Source organism: Salvelinus sp. IW2-2015, linkage group LG5 (genome assembly GCF_002910315.2).
Source record: "Salvelinus sp. IW2-2015 linkage group LG5, ASM291031v2, whole genome shotgun sequence".
NCBI classification, from domain to species: domain Eukaryota; kingdom Metazoa; phylum Chordata; class Actinopteri; order Salmoniformes; family Salmonidae; genus Salvelinus; species Salvelinus sp. IW2-2015.
The window spans coordinates 7,007,988-7,028,641 of record NC_036844.1 but is presented as its reverse complement, the minus strand read 5'-3'; the positions used below and the strand labels follow the sequence as shown (position 1 = coordinate 7,028,641).

The 20,654-nt window shown below is 45.1% G+C and overlaps 1 protein-coding gene across 1 annotated transcript in view; it reads left to right on the top strand.

The window, feature by feature from the left end:
- fnbp1b (formin binding protein 1b) overlaps positions 1 to 20,654 on the top strand; it is a 91,986-nt gene that overhangs the window by 28,840 nt on the left and 42,492 nt on the right. The window contains 3 exon segments of the mRNA XM_070443742.1: positions 2,642 to 2,757; positions 11,939 to 11,995; positions 12,150 to 12,297. Of these exon segments, the coding sequence (XP_070299843.1) occupies positions 2,642 to 2,757; positions 11,939 to 11,995; positions 12,150 to 12,297 (321 nt within the window).

Here is a 20,654-nt window from a genome sequence, read left to right as displayed (position 1 = left end):
TTTTTTTAATCCTGGATCCGCACCATATTTTATTGTTAAAATTCCATAGGTGCCTCCCGGGTGGCGCAGTGGTCTAGGGCACTGCATCGCAGCGCTAGCTGCGCCACCAGAGACTCTGGGTTCGCGCCCAGGCTCTGTCGCAGCCGGCCACGACTGGGAGGTCCGTGGGGCGATGCACAATTGGCCTAGCGTCGTCCGTGTAGGGAGGGTTTGGCGGTAGGGATATCCTTGTCTCATCGCGCACCAGTGACTCCTGTGGCGGGCCGGGCGCAGTGCGCGCTAACCAAGGGAGCCAGGTGCACGTGTTTCCTCCGACACATTGGTGCGGCTGGCTTCCGGGTTGGAAGCGCGCTGTGTTAAGAAGCAGTGCGGCTTGGTTGGGTTGTGTTTCGGAGGACGCAATGCTTCGACTCGTCTCTCCCGAGCCCGTACGGGAGTTGTAGCGATGAGACAAGATAGTAATTACTAGCAATTGGATACCACGAAAATTGGGGAGAAAAGGGGGTCATTTTTATTTTATTTGAAAAAAAAAAAAAAAATCCATAGGTGTTGGGCCTCCCGAGTGGCGCAGCGTTCTAAGGCACTGCATCGTGTGATTGATGCGTCACTGCTACAGACCCGGGTTTGATCCCAGGCTGTCACAACCAACCGTGATCGGGAGTCCCATAGGGCGGCGCACAATTGGCCCAGCGTGGTTAGGGGAGGTTTTGGCCGGGGGGGCTTTACTTGGCTCATTGCGCTCTTGCGACTCCTTGTGGCGGGCCGGTCATCAGTTGAACAGTGTTTCCTCCGACACATGGGTGCAGCTGGCTTCCAGCTTAAGCGGGCGGTGTGAAGAAGTGAGGTTTGGCGGGTCATGTTTTGAGGACGCATGACTCAACCTTTGCCTCTTGAGCCCGTTGGGGAGTTGCAGCAATGAGACAAGACTGAAATTGGGGAGAAAAAGGGGGTAAAATACAATATATATATATATATATATATATATATATATATATCTATATAATAATTCCATAGGTGTTATTATTGTGTTAATTGACAAGTCTAATCCAGTGAGCTACCTCTGGAACAGCTGGGGGCCCATGATGAAAAAATGGAGAACCACTGACTGATTTAGTCAACCGTTCTCAATTGACACAAGGCCATACGTGAGTCTTTCACAAGACACCATCACTGGCCATAGTCATATATAATATGTGATGGCATAACACATCACATTAGATGAACTGGAAAGACACTCTCACTCCCTGTTGCACAAAAAGAACGATGAGCAAACCACGCCCCAAAATATTCGAATGAGCCGCCTCCCCAGCATTTTAATTATCACTAAAAGAGCGGAGGATCATTTTGTGAACTGCAAAGAACCATTGAAGAGGATGGTTCTTTGAGTCATTATGGTTCCACGTAGAACCATCACCCTTCCAATGGACTCTTGAGGAACTCCCATTTTTTGGGGTGTGTATGTTCCTCTTGTATAGGGGCTACCCTGTTTGTATGGTATTTATATATTTCCTGCCACCTGGTGATTTTGGCTGATTTAGCTTTAATAACATTATGCAGCATCATCAAGTCTTTCTCTATTCTACACATACTTAGGCTATATGACAGAGGAGAGACGATGCGTGAAAAGGATTTGTGTGACTATCATGTACCTCGTGCTTCCTGTTCAACTCCAAGGTACAGATGAGTACGGTTAGGTTGAATAACTGAATGAACCTATGAATCATTTACAAGGCCATTGTGGGGTTAGCCTTTCACAAGACACCGTCACTGGCCATAGTCATACATTCCACTGTCGGCTAAAAGTAGCCTACAGTGAAAGTCTCTGACTTGGAAGTGAAGAGGAGGCTGAATGTGTTTGTGTAAATGGTGGGGTCAAGGAGTTCATCAGTGGAGGTGTTTCTGCGTGTAACCAGTAGTGTACAGCAATACTACAGGGCGCCAGTATCTCATTTTAGAGACTATTAGCCGTTTAGAAGAAACCCCAAAACCTCAYAATGGCATCCAATACATGAATTACACATATCAGACAGTCTATAAAGTAAGTCAAGCGTTTTTGTCTGATTGGTGGCTTTGGCTGGTAAAAAACAGTCTCTTTGGAATCGGTACAGCTAGCTCCAAGAAGTACCAGGCCCATAAGACTTTTACTAACAAACAAACAACACTAAGTTAGAAAGGCTGGCTAGACCCACTGTTAAATTCAATTACCTCAACCCTTTCTGTTTCACCCTATTACCTTATTAGAAGGCAGGTGTGCCAAATAGACTTGGATGATAAGTTAAGCGTCGGCAGCAACGCGAGAGAGTAGGTCTAATTGTTGACTGTAAAACCCCTGGCCTTTGAGAAGGGAAAATATTAGCACAAACAGTGTTGCTGTGGGTMATTTGTGTAGGCAATGTACAGCCATTATAATGGCTATCTGGAACTGTTAAACCTCCTGACATTTCAAAGCTGTTGCCACGTTATCAACACACATGGAAAAAGTCATGTAGTCATCTTTTGGTCCTGGCAACTACTGTGGTGWGGTTTGATGGCAAGATGGCTGCCCCAACCAAATCTCAGAATGCAGCATCAAAAACGTTAAAACTGTATTGGGATGTTATATTCATTCTTGCATTGTTCTCTCTCGCTCCTCTGTTTACAGGATCAGTTTGATAACTTGGAGAAGCATACACAGTCGGGCATCGAGTTTGTGGAGAGGTACACCAAATTCGTCAAAGAGCGATCGGAGATTGAATTCAACTATGCCAAGCAGATTAGGTGAGTTCTGTTTTTTTTTTGCCCAGTTATGACCTTAAGTCTCGGCCTCTGTCTAGATATTTCACGAGTGATTGAAATGGATAGTACTCTTTAATAATTTAATAATTTCAGTCTCAGCTTTCTTCAGCGTACAGAGTATAACATAATTATAACATATAAGATATTTCGCTGCCATTAAAAACAAGCATGTCATGCTTCCACACAGGCAAAGTCAATGACAGTTTGACGATGTTCATCTCATTCAGCCTGCAGTGAGCACATCACTACTGTGTTGGTTTTAGTGAGGTCGTATCAGAGCGCCTGGCAGACTCAGCGGTGTTAGCTTTAGTCAGGTGGAGGGTAAAAATAAACAGAACAATGATGCCTGGAGCGGTAGTCTGTCTCTCTTTCTCTCTCTCTTTCTCTCTCTCTTTCTCTCTCTCTCCTCTCTCTCTTCTCTTCTCTCTCTCGTCTCTCTCTCTCTCTTCTCTCTCTTCTCTCTCTCTAGCTGTCTGTTTTCTCTCTCGGTCTCTCTTTTTTTGTTTTCTCTCTCTCTCTCTCTCCTCTCTCTCTCTCTCCTCTCTCTCTCCTCTCTCTTTTCTCTCTCTCTAGCTGTCTGTTTCTCTCTCGGTCTCTCTTTCTTTTGTTTCTCTCTGCGTCTCACTCTCTCATTTCTCTCTCTGCGTCTCACTCTCTTCATTTCTCTCTCTCTTCTCTCTCTGACACGATAGTGTTTTTCTCTCGCTGTTTTCCGCTGGAGCGAGAGGAAGTAAGTTGCGGCAAGGTGGGGGGCAGGGTGGGGCATGTGTTGCCATAGTAACGATGCATCATCATTGTCATCCCAGCCAGCGCTGACCCATTTATTTTTTTCCAATCACGGGGAAGTGTCAGTCGTTTAGTCCCGCCCCCCTTTTAAACCTGCGCTCTTCCTCCCCTCAAATTCCATCAACCCACATTTTGGGATTTGGTTCCCCAGGAAGGAGGGTAGGGGTGAGGGGATATTCTTCCTAAGTCCTCTTACACCCCAACAACAAGCAGCAGGGATCTTCCCCAAATCCCTTATCTCGTTCCCTAGAGAGGGCCCATAAGAGGGCTAAGCACTCTAAGTACTGACTACTGCCCAACCCCCATCCAGCACCCCTCCTCTGCACCCTAACCCCTAACCCACCTCCTTCTCTTTCTAGATAAATCTTCCTTTACCAATGAGATAATGAACTAGTAGTTCCTCACTCTCTGTTTGCATGCATAGGCACACACCACGCATGTTCGTACACACACCATACAACACACACACACACACGACATGACCTAATTAGTTTCCGTATGTGTCTGACTTTGGTATCTGTAACACAGAGATAGTATTTTTTGGAGGCGATTTCAGTGCCAACCGCCTCACAACCGCAGACTGTGTATGGCGTCGTGTGGACGAGCGGTTTGCTGATGTCAATTTTGTGAACAGAGTGCCCCATGGTGGTGGTGGGGTTATGATATGAGCAGGCATAAGCTACAAACAATGAACACAATTGCATTTTATCGATGGCAATTTGAATGCACAGAGATACCGTGGCGAGATCCTGAGGCCCATTGTCGTGCCATTCATCCGCCGCCATCACCTCATGTTTCAGCATGATAATGCACGGCCCAATGTCGCAAGGATCTGTACACAATTCCTGGAAGCTAAACATGTCCCAGTTCTTCCATGGCCTGCATACTCACCAGACATGTCACCCATTGAGCATGTTTGGGATTTTTTAATTTAATTTTAAATTTAATTTAACCTTTATTTAACTTTGAGCACGTTTGGGATGCTCTGGATTGACGTCTACGACAGCGTGTTCCAGTTCCCGCCAATATCCAGCAACTTTGCACAGCCATTGAAGACGAGTGGGACAACAGTCCACAGACCACAGGTTTTCTGATTCACGCCCGTACCGTTTAAAAAAAAAAGTATCTGTACCAACAGATGCTAATCTGTATTCCCAGTCATGTGTAATCAATAGATTGGGACCTAATGAATTTATATCAATTGACTGATTGACCTTATATGAACTGTAAAAATCTTTGAAATTATTGCATTTTGTGTTAGTATAGTTTTGTTCAGTATAGTTGAAATGCCCTGTCATAGCCCTTCTAAGGATAGCCTTTCCACTCCCTATTTAATATTGCTTTTTGACTGGGTTAGAACCCGGTCTCCTGCGTGTCACAAGACTGAGTTAGCCCACTTAGTTAAAGCCTATAAAGGTAAGTTCATGTAAAGGACGACACGATGCTTGCTTAACGAGTACCCCTTCCCCCTGATTTAGCTCGTACCGAGACTCAAACTCAGGACCTCTGCCTCGCAAACACGTGACCGCTCACCCGAAGCACTCCAACCCACCGCGCTATTGAGAATTGTGCAAGGAGCGACACTTCAGGCTGATAAGTGAGTTTCACAGATCGCTATCTGCTACATTCACCTCCTTAACTCACTCCACAGCAACCCCGGCGGTTGAACCAGCACAACTGTAGGTTCCGAGTCCAGTGGCACCATTGTAATGGACGTCACGCTGCCTGCTTAGCGAATACCGCTTCCCCCTGATTCAGCTCATATGGAGACTCGAACTTAGGACTTCTGCCTCCGAAAAACACATGTGACCGCCCTCCTGAAGCATTTCAACCCATCGTGCTATTTAAAAAAAAAAAGAAAAAAAAAAGGGCCTACTTTAAATTGCGCAAGGGGCGATACTTTGAAATGATCTGCTACACTAATACAAGTCTTCAAAATCCAGCAAGGTGACTTGGCGCGGTTTGGTGATCCATGCTTATGTGTTGAGAACCTTGCCTGAGACCTGAAGACGTGTTAGTTTGACATGTGTTAGTTTGTGTTAGACATACTCTAGTTTCAAGCAGGGCAGACTGGCCATCTGGCATTTCGTGCAAATGCCAGATAGACTGGTACATTTTTTTCGCCCAGTGGGCCTGTCTAACATGGGTTTTTTGCATAAAGTTATTTGGCTAATAATGGGGGCCGCACGGAAAAGAATGGGCCGGTGTGTTCAAAATGCCAGGGCCAGGTTTTGGTCCCAGTCTGCCCCTGGTTTCAAGTCTACAGCAAGGGTAGTCATTATAAGATGAACATTTGACTCGGTTGAGACTGTGTTAGCCTGTTGAGCTAAAGCCTAGGCTAAAGCCTGGCCATTGTTCCTGTTACTTGGATGGATCTCTTCAAGTAGGTCAAAGGAGGGTGAAGTGTAACACAGGTGATACTGTGACCATGCTCGTGGGATAAGAAAGTTGCATTTTCTAGTGCACAGGAGACCTGTGTGAACCCAGTCGGTCAAACTAACACGCGTCTTCATGTCTCAGCCAAGGTTGTTCATTACATAGCCTCACGGGCAGTCTGATCCCACGAGCTTACATGAATGGATCGCTACACGCGGGAATCAGTCTGGTAATTGTGAGGTTGCTCACATGGATGGATCACCAAACCGCCTCTGTTGCACTCTACTTAAATGGAGTGCACCGMTCCTTCTGCTTCTGTTTGCCACAGAAAGGGTTGTTGTTGTGCAGTAGGCCTGATTTCGAACCCAGTCACTTACGTTGGTGCCGTGATCTCTGAGTATGAGGTCAAAAGAGGGGCGAAATGTAACCGAGACTTGAGGACTTGCGTTCGCTTCCTGAACGAATCCCTTTGGGCTTCATCTAAGTGGGCTAACACRGTCTTGTGACATGCAGGAGACCTGGTTCGAACCCAGTCAGTCACAAGAGCAAGATTAAATAGGGAGTGGAAAGGCTGTCCTTAGACGGGCTATGACARGGCTATTYAACTACATSTTCATAGAAGGCAACAACAARCACATCCATGCTCCAGAGATTCTTAGTTTTCAGGAACGGGGGGGTCATAGCTTATAGCTGAAGTGGTTCAAAYGTTAGAGCCAAATTGGCTTCAGAAACTGCTAGAAAACGTATATWTACCACAGAGAGCGTTTTGATTTCATCTGTGTTCTCCTCTACCATTCCTAGCTGGTACCAGGRTGTTGTCYCTGGTTTTGAATCTGAATTTGGAGAGCTGAATCTGAATGCATCTGAGAAGTTGAATACATGAAACGTTGATTAACTTGAAATTATAGTTTGTAAACTTGATACACGGACAATGAATGCAATAACTACCATATTCCAACTGAATATATAAATATTGAATTGTCATTTTAAAACTGAATGCGGTGTTCATTCAATTCAGTTTCAAATCATGAAATACAAGTTCAATTTATAAATTCAAATTTTTTAATTTGTGTATTAAACATTCAAATATTCAAATTCAAATATATTCAATTCAGGTAAAAATYTCTGTTGACACTGAAATCGCTCCATAGATGTGTTTTTTGCATTTTGCATTTGCGGCGGTCGGATGTTTTCATTCACTCTGCTTACACAAACCCATTTGTTTCTCACCCAGACGACCTACTGCTATCACAGACAAATATGATTTACAAATTACAGAATGGGTAGCCCTGTTTCTAAAGCTTCAGCAAGGTTATTCTGTTTTTTTRACACAGTGTGCATCTTTGTATGTGTATTATCTTTGGACTAATTGTTCTCCCACCAATCAATTTAGCTCGTTGAAGCAGATTGAATCTACCTGGATCACTCCTAGCCCTTTGAGATCTAATAAACGCTAATGCAATTGGCCCTTTGATCATCCGCCCCTCGTCACACCTCTATGCTGGAGGAAGTTAGATTCATTGATTATTTCTTTTTCTCTCTCTTTCTTCTCCTCCCTCTCTTTCCTGCCTCTAGTCTCCCCTGTGTTTGTGTCTCTTTCTTCTCCTCCCTCTCTTCCCTGCCTCGTCTCCCCTGTGTTTGTCTCTCTTTCTTCTCCTCCCTCTCTTCCCTGCCTCTCGTCTCCCCTGTGTTTGTCTCTCTTTCTTCTCCTCCCTCTCTTCCCTGCCTCTCTTCTCCTCTGTGTTTGTCTCTTTTTCCTCTCCTCCCTCTCTTGAACCTTTTTGAGCTTTTTCTCCTCACTGCTGTAATACTGCTGTAGCTTGACCTTGTCCGTGTGAGTTCTGATAGAGCTGTGGTTTCTGTTAGATCTCTGATAGATCTGTCATACGGTCTCTGGGCCTGAACATGGCGACAGCTCTCTGCTGTGTATGAAATATCTCACAGATGGTTAGCACCTCTGCATCAGYCATTAGAACGGACTGCTCAACAAGACAAAACACGTCGCTCTGCTCTGCAGATAACATGGCACTACAACGCATCACGAGAATTATCAGAAGAGAAATGGTCGAAAATGAGACCAGATGCATACACTGAGCTCAAAGTATTGGGGACAGTGACTCATTTTTGGCTGTTTTGACTCTGTACTCTAGCACTTTGGATTTGAAATGATACAATGACTATGAATGGATCGTGAATAAGGATGAGCGAGAAAGTTAGACGCACAAATATCATACCCCCAAGACATGCTAACCTCTCACCATTACATTAACAGGGGAGGTTAGCATTTTGGGGGGGGTGTGTTGTTTGTGCGGACAGTCTGTGCGTTAACCCTATAGTCATTGTATAATTTCAAGAGCCAAAACAACAACAAAATTGTCACTGTCCCAATACTTTTGGAGGTCACTGTATTTAAAACCGTGCATGATATAGTGTGTAGACAGACGGCATGGCTGGCTGCACAATACACAGTGCACAGTACCATTAGGCCTACCATTTCACCAAACCAAACAGCATGCGCTGGTATAATCTAGGTTAAATCCTCCTCCACTGTACCGAATGGATAAACACGCACAATGTTTCAATATAGTACAGAAGGCTACAGTGCATTACGTTTCCTCCCCCAAGCACAGTAACACACATTGGCATAAACCACAGTACAGTAGAGTACAGTAGGCTAAGGACTATCATTGTGCATACTACTAAGAAGAATGGGGGTGTGGGTGTTACAAACACACTGTCTAGAGAAAATGACACAGTATCACCCAATATGGGGCACACACACACACACACACACACCACACACCAACACTACACACCCACCCACAGAGACATCAACAGCACAACACATCACACTGGTCTAATCCTTGTTAAGTCCTATGAGCATCCCCTGTCTGTCTGTGTGTTGGTTAAAGACTCTATGGAGGAGGAGGAGGAAAGCCAAAGGCATTTTGAAATGACATCTGGCCACGAGAGACAGCCAGGGTAAAAGCAAGAGAGAAAATGAAGAAGAGCGGGGGAAGAGGTAGATCTGCCTGGCAACAGAGCAGACACCAGAGGAGACTAGTAGGGGGTTGTGGTGAAGAGAGCGAGAGAGAGAGAGAGAGAGAGCGAGAGCGAACGAGCAGACATGCTGTAGTGTTTTTAGCACATCCATGATTCGTTCATTCATTTTTTTAAACACATCCCATGCGTGGCATTTAAATGCTGGTACTGTCGAGGAGAAACACGTAGGCCTATGCATGTCTCAATGGCAGAGTTAGGCCTACACGGTAGTCTAATAATGACCTTTGCTACTGTCAATGGCCATTACAGTTGTTGTACCAGTATTATTAATATTGCCCMTATTATATTGCTGCAGTAGCTTAGTCGTTGAAGAGGCAGCAGTCGTTTCGTATCTTTTTCCCCCCCATTGGCCATTAATATTAATGACCACGACCGTCGCAGGGGTTCTGTTGATATTCTACTGTTCCTATTGACCTTCATTGTGCTCACCACGTGCGACCTGACCTCTATTCCCAATGAGGGGGTTAATGGTCCAAACATCAGCATAGTAAACAACACACCATGCATGAGTGAGAAGACCTAGCGACAGTATGCAGGGTCCAAACACACCAAGRAAGTYGTGAAGAGGGCACAACAAGAGAGCATCCTGACCGGTTGCATCACCGTCTGGTATGGCAACTGCTCTGCATTCGGCCGTAAGGCGCTACAGAGGGTAGTGTGTACAGCCCAGTACATCACTGCGGCCAAGCTTCCTGCCATCCAAGACCTMTATACTAGGCGGTGTCAGAGGAAGGCCCAAAAAATTGTCAAAGACCCAAGTCATAGACTGTTCTCTCTGCTACCGCACGCCAAGCGCTATCAGAGCGCCAAGTCTAGGTCCAAAAGGCCCTTTAACAGCTTCTACCCCCAAGCCATAAGACTGCTGAACAATTAATCAAATGGCCACCCAGACTATTTACATTGACACCCCCCCCCTCTTTGTTTTTACAGTGCTGCTACTCGCTGTTTATTATCTATGCATAGTCACTTTACACCTACCTACATGTACATATTACCTCGACTAACCTGTACCCCTGCACATTGACTCGGTACCGGTACCCCCTGTATATAGCCTCGCTATTGTTATTTTATTGTGTTAGTTTTTATGAAAAAATTTACTTTAGTTTATTTAGTAAATATTTTCTTAACTCTGTTTCTTCAACTGCATTGTTGGTTAAGGGCTTGTAAGTAAGCATTTCACGGTATGTTCTACACCTGTTGTATTCGGCGCATGTGATAAATAACATTTGATTTGATCTAYGCTCTTTACAAGGAGCACATGTGCTCCGAAGTTGAAAAATGTAGGTGCACACAAATACATTTAGGAGCACAATGAAAAAATATTTGAAGTAATAAAGCTAGAATCCTTCATTTTTCGAGGTGTACTGGTGCTCCTAGATAAAAAAAAAAAAGTTCCAGGTCGCACAGCAAAATATTTAGGTGCATATGCGAGTAAAATGGTGGCATAGTGGAGCCCTGATGTGACTCACCATTCGCTGCCTGGCTGCCGTGCAGCATGCCTCATTGCTTCCTGATTCGCTCTGCATCTGTCTGCTGAAGTCTAATTGGCTTGTGTGGTGTGTTGCCGTTTCTAGGTGGATTCTTCTAATTGGTTTACCTGTTTTTATTGGCTGTCTGGTAGAGTCTACTGTACATACACTGAGTGTACAAAACACCTGCCCTTTCCATGACAATGACTGACCAGATGAATCCAGGTGAAATCTAGGATCTCATATTGATGTCACTTATTACGCCCACTTCAATCATTGTAGATGAAGGGGAAGAGACAGGTTAAAGAATATTTTTTAGGCCTTGAGACAATTGAGACATGGATTGTGTATGTGTGCCATTCTGGGGGGGGAATGGGCAAGACAAAATATTTAAGTGCCTTTGAACAGGGTATGGTAGTAGGTGCCAGGCGCACCGGTTTGAGTGTGTCAAGAATTATTGCAACACTGCTGGGTTTTTCACGCTCCACAGTTTCCCGTGTGTATCAAGAATGGTCCACCAACCAAAGGACATCCAGAAAACTTGAAACAACTGTGGGAAGCATTGGAGGCCACGTGGGCCATCATCCCTGTGAAACCTTGTGGAGTCCAAGACGCGATGAATTGAGGCTGTTCTGAGGGCAAAAGGGGCTGCAACTCAATATTAGGAAGGTGTTCCTAATGTTTTGTACACTCAGTGTAGATTGAGTACCTACTGTGTGTGTGTTGTCATGTGCGGAGTGTGGTGCATGTGACTGTTATTAAACTGTGTGACATATAGCAGGTCAGAGCGATAACCAGAAATAGGTGAGGCGTTGAGCCGACTACCGCTAGCAAACAAACACACAGCAACAGAGAGCGAGAGAGCGGCTGACAGAGAGAAAGAGACAGGGGAAATGAAGGAGACAGAGTGAGGGTTAAAGGGAGGAAGGAAGAGGAAGGAAGGAAGGAAGGAAGGAAGGAAGAAGGAAGGAAGGAAGGAAGGAAGGAAGGGAAGGAAGGAAGAGACTGGAAGGAAGGAAGGAAGGAAGGAAGGAAGGAAGGAAGCGAGAGAGACAGAGATTTTGTCCTGGCCAGGTCACGTGGTCTGGAAAATCTTCTGGCCCTAACCATAAACCCCCTTTTCAGCATTCTACTGCATCTTCTTAGTGACTGATTGTGTATTCACGCTCCCGAGGCCAAAAGCATTATTACTGGAACAGGGGGATGGAGGATGGGTGTGGGGAGGGGAGGGGGGTGATGGCATAAAGCACTCTGGCAGATTGAACAGCAGTGGATGATCCATTGGCACAGTGACATGGACATCAGTAATGGAGGAGGCATACAGTGGAGTTAGGGTATGTTCAGCCGCCTGCTGTCCTTTTGTATCAACCCAATGGGATAATATACACATACTTAAAATAGTAGAAACTAGCCAACATATTGTTACTCAGTACTGAAATAACAGAGCTATCGTTCTTCTCTCCTCACAGGAATCTATCAAAGAAGTATCAACCCAAGAAGAACTCAAAAGAGGAGGAGGAGAACAAGTGAGTTTGAGACTTTGCGATGCGACCATTGCAAATCATTGATCGTTTTTTTCTTCTTCAATGAATGACACTATTTGAGCATGTTGTCATGACACATCAATTGGTCTGTCAGCCCCTCCTCTGACATCACTTTCTGTGACCTCTGACCTGTCAGGTACACGTCATGCCAGGCCTTCCTGTCGACACTGAATGAGCTGAACGACTACGCAGGTCAGCACGAAGTCATCGCTGAGAACCTGACCTCTCAGATCATCACAGAACTCTTGCGGTACCTCACGGAACTCAAGGCCGAGAGGAAATCGGTGAGACCACACTTCCTGTCTATATTCTGATGCCCTCCATGTACTGTATGTTATTTTCTATTCTGTTCGACTCTATTATTTTATACAGTATGTGATATCTATCTTCTATTTATTTGTACCCATCCATTGATCCATCCATCCATCTCTCTGGTCTGTCTCTCAGTAGACTGTCGGTCAGTGAAGAGGCGACTCTGGGATGCTGGCCTTCTAGGCAGAGTTGCAAAGAAAAAGCCATATCTCAGACTGGCCAATAAAAATAAAAGATTAAGATGGGCAAAAGAACACAGACACTGGACAGATATATGGCTTTTAGGCCTAATTTATCGCATGGAATAGGCTTCATTTTTCAGAACAAGAATAGACTGACGAATTTCAGAAGAAAGTTCTTTGTTTCTGGCCATTTTGAGCCTGTAATCGAACCCACAAATGCTGAGGCCAGTTTTATTGCTTCTTTAATCAGGACAACAGTTTTCAGCTGTGCTAACATAATAGAAAAAGGGTTTTCTAATGATCAATTAGCCATTTAAAATGATACACTTGGATTAGCTAACACAATGTCCCATTGTAACACAGGAGTGATGGTTGCTGATAATGGGCCTCTGTACGCCTGTGTAGATATTCCATAAAAAATCTGCCGTTTCCAGCTACAATAGTCATTTACAACATTAACAATGTCTACACTATTTTAATGGACCAAAAAATGAGCTTTTCTTTCAAAAACAAGGACATTTCTAAGTGACCACAAACTTTTGAACAGTAGTGTACATATGAAATTAGTAAAGCAGTATGTAAACATTATTAAAGTGACTTGTGTTCCATTATTAAAGTGACCAGTGATTCTATATCTATGTATATAAGGCAGCAGCCTCTAAGGTGCCTGGTTGAGTAACCGGGTGGTAGCCGGCTAGTGATGGCTATTTAACTGTCTGATGGCCTTGAGATAGAAGCTGTTTTTCAGATGCCCTTGATTATCTTTTTGGCCTTCCTGTGACATCGGGTGCTGTAGGTGTCCTGGAGGGCAGTCAGTGTGCCCCCGTGATGGGTTGGGCAGACCGCACCACCGTCTGGAGAGCCCTGCGGTTGCGGGTTGTGCAGTTGCCGTACCATGCGGTGATACATCCCGACAGGATGCTCTCAAAAAGTTTGTGAGGGTCTTAGGGGCCAAGACAAATTTCTTCAGCCTACTGAGGTTGATGAGGCGCTGTTGCGCCTTCTTCACCACACTATCTGTGTGGGTGGACCATTTCAGATTGTCAGTGATATGTAGGCCGAGGACCTAGAAGCTTTTTACCTTCTCCACTGCGGTCCCGTCGATGTGGATAGGGGCGTGCTGCCTCTGCTGTTTCCTGAAGTCCACCATCAGCTCCTTGGTTTTGTTGACGTTGAGTGAGAGGTTATTTGCCTGGCACCACTCCGCCAAGGCCCTCACCTCCTCCCTGTAGGCTGTCTCGTCATTGTTGGTAATCAGGCCTACTACTGTTGTGTCGTCTGCAAACTTGATGATTGAGTTGGAGGAGTGCGTGGCCATGCACTCCCTGTTCATGGGTGAACAGGGAGTACAGGACAGGTCTGAGCACGCACCCTTGTGGGGCCCCTATGTTGAGGATCAGCGAAGTGGAGGTGTTGTTTCCTACCTTTACCACCTGAGGGCAACGGTTCACCATCTATGCATGGTTTCTGGTTTGGCTAGGTTTTAATAGTCAGAGCGGGAACAACATCCCCTATACACTTCCTGTTGAACTCAGTCACCGTGTCCATGTATATGTCAATGTTAATCTCAGAGGCTACCCGGAACATATCCCAGTCAGCGTGATCAAAACAAACTTGAAGCATGGATTCCGATTGGTCAGATCAATGTTGAGTAGACCTTAGCACAGGTACTTCCTGTTTGAGTTTCTGCCTATAGGAAGGGAGGAACAAAATGGAGTCGTGGTCTGATTTGCCGAAGTGAAGGCGGCGGAGGGCCTTGTAATCATCCCGGAAGGGGGAGTTACAGTTGTCGAGTGTTTTAGCAGCGCAGGTACTACAGTCAATGTTTGATACAACTTCGGTAGCATTTTCCTCAAATTTGCGTTGTTAAAATCCCCAGCTACAATAAATTCGGCCTCAGGATATGTGGCTTCCAGTTTGCACAAAGTCCAGTGTATTTCCTTGAGGGCCGTCGTGGTATCGGCTTGAGGGGGAATATACACTGCTGTGACTATAACCGAAGAGAATTCTCTTGGGAGGTAATATGGTCAGCATTTGATCGTGAGGTATTCTAGGTCAGGTGAACAAAAGTACTTGAGTTTATGTATGTTATCACAATCACACCATGAATAGTTAATCATGAAACATACACCACAGCCTTTCTTCTTCTCTGAGAGTTCTTTATTCCTGTATGCGCGATGTACTGAGAACCCAGCTGACAGTTTTTCCGGAGAGAGCCATGATTCCGTGAAATAGAGTATGTTATAGATGTCTCTCTGGAAGGAGATCCTCGCCCTGAGCTCGTCTACTTTATTGTCCAGAGACTGAACATTGCGGAATAATATACTCGGAAGTGGTGGATGGTGTGCACGCCTCCTGAGTCGGACTAGAAGCCCACTCCGAATACCTCTTCTTCGCCGCCGGCGTCTTGGAGCAGCCTCTATGATAAGTTCAATTGCCCTGGGGGGTATGAACAAAGGATCCAATATGGGAAAGTTGTATTTCTGGTCGTAATGCTGCTGAGTTACCGCCGCTCTGATATCCAAAAGTTATTTCCGGCTGTATGTAATAACACAAAAAAACCTTCTGGGCTAATAATGTAAGATATAACACACAAACAAACGAAATACTGCAAAGTTGTGTCACGATCGTCAATGGGAGAGAGAGAGGACCAAGGCGCAGCGTGTGGAAAATACATCTTCTCTTTATTAGAAGAAGGACAACGAAACAAAACAACAAACAGACGAACGTGAAGCTATCAAAGACTAAGTGCAAACATGCAACATAGACACAGACAATTACCCACAAAACCCCAATGCCTATGACTGCCTTAAATATGGCTCTTAATCAGAGACAATGAACCACAGCTGCCTCTAATTGAGAACCAATCTAGGCAGCCATAGACATAACTAGACAACTACACTTGACACTACAAAAACACATACATTCCCCATGTCACACCCTGACCTAACTAAAAAACATAAAGAAAACAAAGAATACTAAGGCCAGGGCGTGACAAGTTGCTTTGGATCTAGAAGCAGGGCTGTTGGCGCCATCTAATCTGGTTGTCTATTGGTCTATGTTTGCGGTCAGTCTTGCTCTTCTACACTACTTACCCTTAAACATACAGTTTATTTTATAGACAGTAAAACGTTCAAGCTTTATCCAGAAACCCAGACACACTTGCCCACAGGAAAGAGAGAGAGCGAGGCCTATCCTGTCCGCTTGCCCTATCCTGTACACTGAGGTCATAGTTGTGTCAAGATACTGTAGATACACAGCCAGCCGCCCAAAGACTGGCCATTGGGCCAACACATGACTCTATGGGTGTGTCCCAAATGGCACCCTATTCCCTATATAGTGCACTACTTTTGACCAAAGAGAATAGGTACCATTAGGGTTGCAGCCTATGACTCCTTTATATGGAACAAATCTTAGACTTCTCTATCATTTAGAGGTTATATTTCTCTTATAAACACCCTTTAAACACATTTGTCCTTCCCATTGTAAACATGCATTAACACAGTAATAATATCTTAGTTAGGGTTCAAGGAAAACAAAATAGAGGCCACCTTTTAGACATTAGTTTTGGTCAGAGGCAAGGGGAAACTACTCAACTAGAAAAAGAGCAGTTTTTCAGAAAAACTGTCACGGCCCATCATGTCACGGAAGCTCTGCTAGGGAATACATCAGAGTTGAAAACTGTAAAGAGCTGCAGGTCGTCAGCTGGCTGACATGACCTTTCCCACTGACCTCTCTAAGCATGTGTCTACGCACCACACTGTCAAGGACAAGACACTGTATGCCCTCCCTCTTGAGCTTTCCTTAAAAGACCACAGCAGTAAAACAGGGAACCCTGAAGGACTATTGATTCAGCCATTTTTTTCCTAAAGCTCAGTTAGAACAACATAGAGCTTGCGAACACCGAGAGGGGGATTTCCAGGGAGCTCTTCTAACTGTCTCTGAGTTTGTTTGAAGAAGAATCCTCAGGCCCTCAGGGTTTGCCCTGGTCTGTAGGCTTTGGGTCTGGTTTGATCTAGCCGGGCTCGGCTCGGCCTGGGTCTGGCCTCAGGTCTGGGTCTCTGTCTATCTATTGTCTTGTCTTGTGTTTGGCCCCGCTCCCAAAAGATTGGCCCTCATGCACTAGAAATGTTCCCCTCAGACTGCCTGCAGGATGCTATTGCGACCGACCTACACACGCACGCACACTCGCGCACACCCTCCTTTTTTCCGCCTCCTCCGTCTCTCTGCTTTCCCCGGGGCAGTTTGCTCTCTTTTTTTATTCACCTTTCTTTTTTCCAGTCTTTAATTACATTTCTTACACATACACACTCGTCACCTGGTAGTCCRTCATCCATCTTCCTGCTCAATTTAATAACATTTGGCTACAATCACAATGTTGCCTTGAGGACTGCCAGTTAGCCTCGTATCTAACTCTAAACCAACAAATGCCCACATCCAGAGATAGTAGCCTCTCTGTAAGCCAACATTGAAGGGGCTTTTCCCTCCCTCATTCCATCCCATAGCTTTTGTCAGTTTATTGGTTTTAAGGACAGTAAATAGTTTTTATCTGYATGATAGAGATGAGTGATGTAACGTCTGCTTCCAAGTCACACTCTCAAACACATAGATCCCCTGAACGCAGCTCACTTTCCAGCCCACTTTCCAGCTCACACTCTCAAACAGATACAGTTGAAGTTGGAAGTTTACATACAATTAGGTTGGAGTCGTTAAAACTTGTTTTTTGACCAACTCGAAACACATTTTTGTTAACAAACATATAGTTTTGGCAAGTCGGTTAGGACATCTACTTTGTGCATGACACATTTCCAACAATTGTTTACAGAGATGATTTAACTTATAGTTCACTGTATCACAATTCCAGTGGGTCAGAAGTTTACATACACTAAGTTGACTGCGCCTTTAAACAGCTTGGAAAATTCCAGAAAATGATGTCATGGCTTAGAAGTTTCGGATAGGCTAATTGACATAATTTGAGTCAATTGGAGGTTACCTGTGGATGTATTTCAAGACCTACCTTCAAACTCAGTGCCTCTTTGGAGACATCATGGAAAATCAAAAGAAATCAGCCAAGACCTCAGGAATAAAATGGTAGACATCCACAAGTCTGGTACCATGTTCATCTGTACAAACAAGTACGCATGTATAAACACCATGGGACCAAACAGCCATCATACCGCTAAGGAAAGAGACACGTTCTGTTCCCTAGAAATGAAGTGACTTTGGTGCGAAAAGTGAAAATCCATCCCAGAACAACAGCAAAGGACCTTGTGAAGATGCTGGAGGAAACAGGCACAAAAGTATCTATACCACAGTAAAGCAAGTCCTACTTAACCTGAAAGGCCGCTCAGCAAGGAAGAAGCTACTGCTCCAAAACCGCCATAAAAAAGCCAGACTACAGTTTGCAAGTGCACATGGGGACAAAATCGTACTTTTTGGAGAAATGTCCTCTGGTCTGATGAAACAAAAATAGAACTGTTGGCAATAATGACCATCGCTATGTTTGGAGGAAAAGGGGGAGGCTTGCAAGCCGAAGAACACCATCCCAACCGTGAAGTACGAGGGTGGCAGCATCAGTTGTGGGGGTGTTTTGCTGCAGGAGGGACTGGTGCCAATCACAAAATAGATGGCATTATGAGTAGAACAATTATGTGATAATTGAAGCAAAATCTGAAGACATCAAATCAAATGATTTAATAGCCTTCTTACATCAGCTGATATCTCAAAGTGCTGTACAGAAACCCAGCCTAAAACCCCAAACAGCAAGCAATTCAGGTGTAGAAGCCAGGTGGCTAGGAAAAACTCCCTAGAAAGGCCAAAACCTTGGTAGAAACCTAGAGAGGAACCAGGCTATGAGGGTGGCCAGTCCTCTTCTAGCTGTGCCGGTGGAGATTATAACAGAACATGGCCAAGATGTTCAAATGTCATAAATGACCAGCATGGTAAAATAATAATAATCACAGTAGTTGTCGAGGGGCAGCAAGTCAGCAACTCAGGAGTAAATGTCAGTTGGCTTTTCATAGCCGATCATTGAGAGTATCTCTACCGCTCCTGCTGTCTCTAGAGAGTTGAAAACAGCAGGTCTGGGACAGGTAGCACGTCGGTGAACAGTCAGGGTTCCATAGCCGCAGGCAGAACAGTTGAAACTGGAGCAGCAGTACGGCCAGGTGGACTGGAGACAGCAAGGAGTCATCATGCCAGGTAGTCCTGAGGCATGGTCCTAGGGCTCAGGTCCTCCGAGAGAGAGAAGAAAGAGAGAATTAGCAGAGCATACTTAAATCACACAGGACACCGGATAAGACAGGAGAAGTACTCCAGATATAACAAACTGACCCTAGCCCCCTGACACAAACTACTGCAGCATAAATACTGGAGTCCGAGACAGGAGGGGTCAGGAAACACTGTGGCCCCATCAGATGATACCCCCGACAGGGCCAAACAGGAAGGATATAACCCACCCACTCTTCGACCACCAACTTACCATCCTGAGACAAGGCCGAGTATAGCCCACAAAGATCTCCGCCACGGCACAACCCAAGGGGGGCGCCAAACCCAGACAGGAAGATCACGTCAGTGACTCAACCCACTCAAGTGACGCACCCCTCCTAGTCAGGAAGTTAAAGCTTGTCGCAAATGGTCTTCCAAGGGACAATAACCCCAAGCATACTTCCAAAATTGTGCAAAATGGCTTAAGGACAACAAAGCAAGGTATTAGAGTCGCCATCACAAAGCCCTGACCTCAATCATATAGAATATTTGTGGGCAGAACTGAAAAAGCATGTGCGAGCAGGATCTACAACCTACTCAGTTACACCAGCTCTGTCAGGAGGAATGGGCCAAAATTCACCCAACTTATTGTGGGAAGCTTGTGGAAGGCTACCCGAAACGTTTGACCCAAGTTAAACAATTTAAAGGCAATGCTACCAARTACTAAGTGWWTGTAAACTTCTGACCCACTGGAAATTTGATGAAAGAAATAAAAGCTGAAATAAATYATTCTCTCAACTATTATTCTGACATTTCACATTTCACAGCTACAGTTTCCTATTATTCCCTCATTAACTAACCCTAAGTCAGTCATACCCTGGTTTATTGGCCCATAGAGACACTGTCTGGGGCTCAATTTTGGCTCTTTGTTCAATGTAGTCATTATTTCCTTATTGATAAGAATACTACAGCATTTGGAAGTGGCTGTTTGTTGTGCTAATCRGGTTGTTCGCTTGTTTGTGGAGTGCCGTAACCTGGCGGTCAGTCTGTTTTTAGCTCTGTCTAGCAGCCAACTTCCTAGTTGTTGTCATGCCAAACACGCAGCAGAAACAGACTGGAACAGGTTGTTGTACAGAGCACCTGTGTTGCGACGGTGTTGTTGAAAATAGAACGTTGTGTCTGTGCCTGACGATAGTACGCGAAGCCCGAGAGCTACACATGCTTATTCATGATTCATGAGCGGATCTGTGTCTGTTTACTAGTTTGCTTGTAGTAACATAGTATTGGCTATATGAAGCATCAGAAGAAGCAGTCTAGAATAGAAATAGGTGGCCTTCTTCGGAGAGAACCTCTATGCTAAGCGTTTGGCCCAGAGTAAGTAACCTAATATGTATAGATACGGGACTGTTATTTAGCTGTGAGAAAACAGGAATAAGCTCTGCCTCTCTCTTAATATTTGTGACACATGCAATCATCAACACAGTCATCAGTATCTCCTGTAGCCGTTTGTTTTGCTATAGAAACAGACTGATATCTGCAGACATAGACAGACAGAGGGATTATGAGTCACTCTTGTCTACGACTGGCCCCCCTGGGGGCTTACAGTGGCCTACTGGCCTTTCAGTGGGACAGCACAGCACAGAATGATGGGAGCATTAAATGAATACCCTAACCTCCATTAATTCCACAGTTATGGAGCTGGGTTTTGGACTGGAACCCCTCCCCCCTCCCCCCCTGCCTGCCTCCTCTTCATCCTCCTTCTCCTCCCATTTCTCCGTGTTTGAACCCTCAGAAAGCCCAGCTCTGGGGGACAGAGGGAGGCGGGGAAGGGGGCAGACGAGGTGAGAGGGGGGTCAGTCCTCCTCCTTCCCAGATGCTTCTGAGCTTACGGTATACAGCAGTCTCTCCACTGGGAGTCMGGCCAGGTGGGTCTGGTTTGT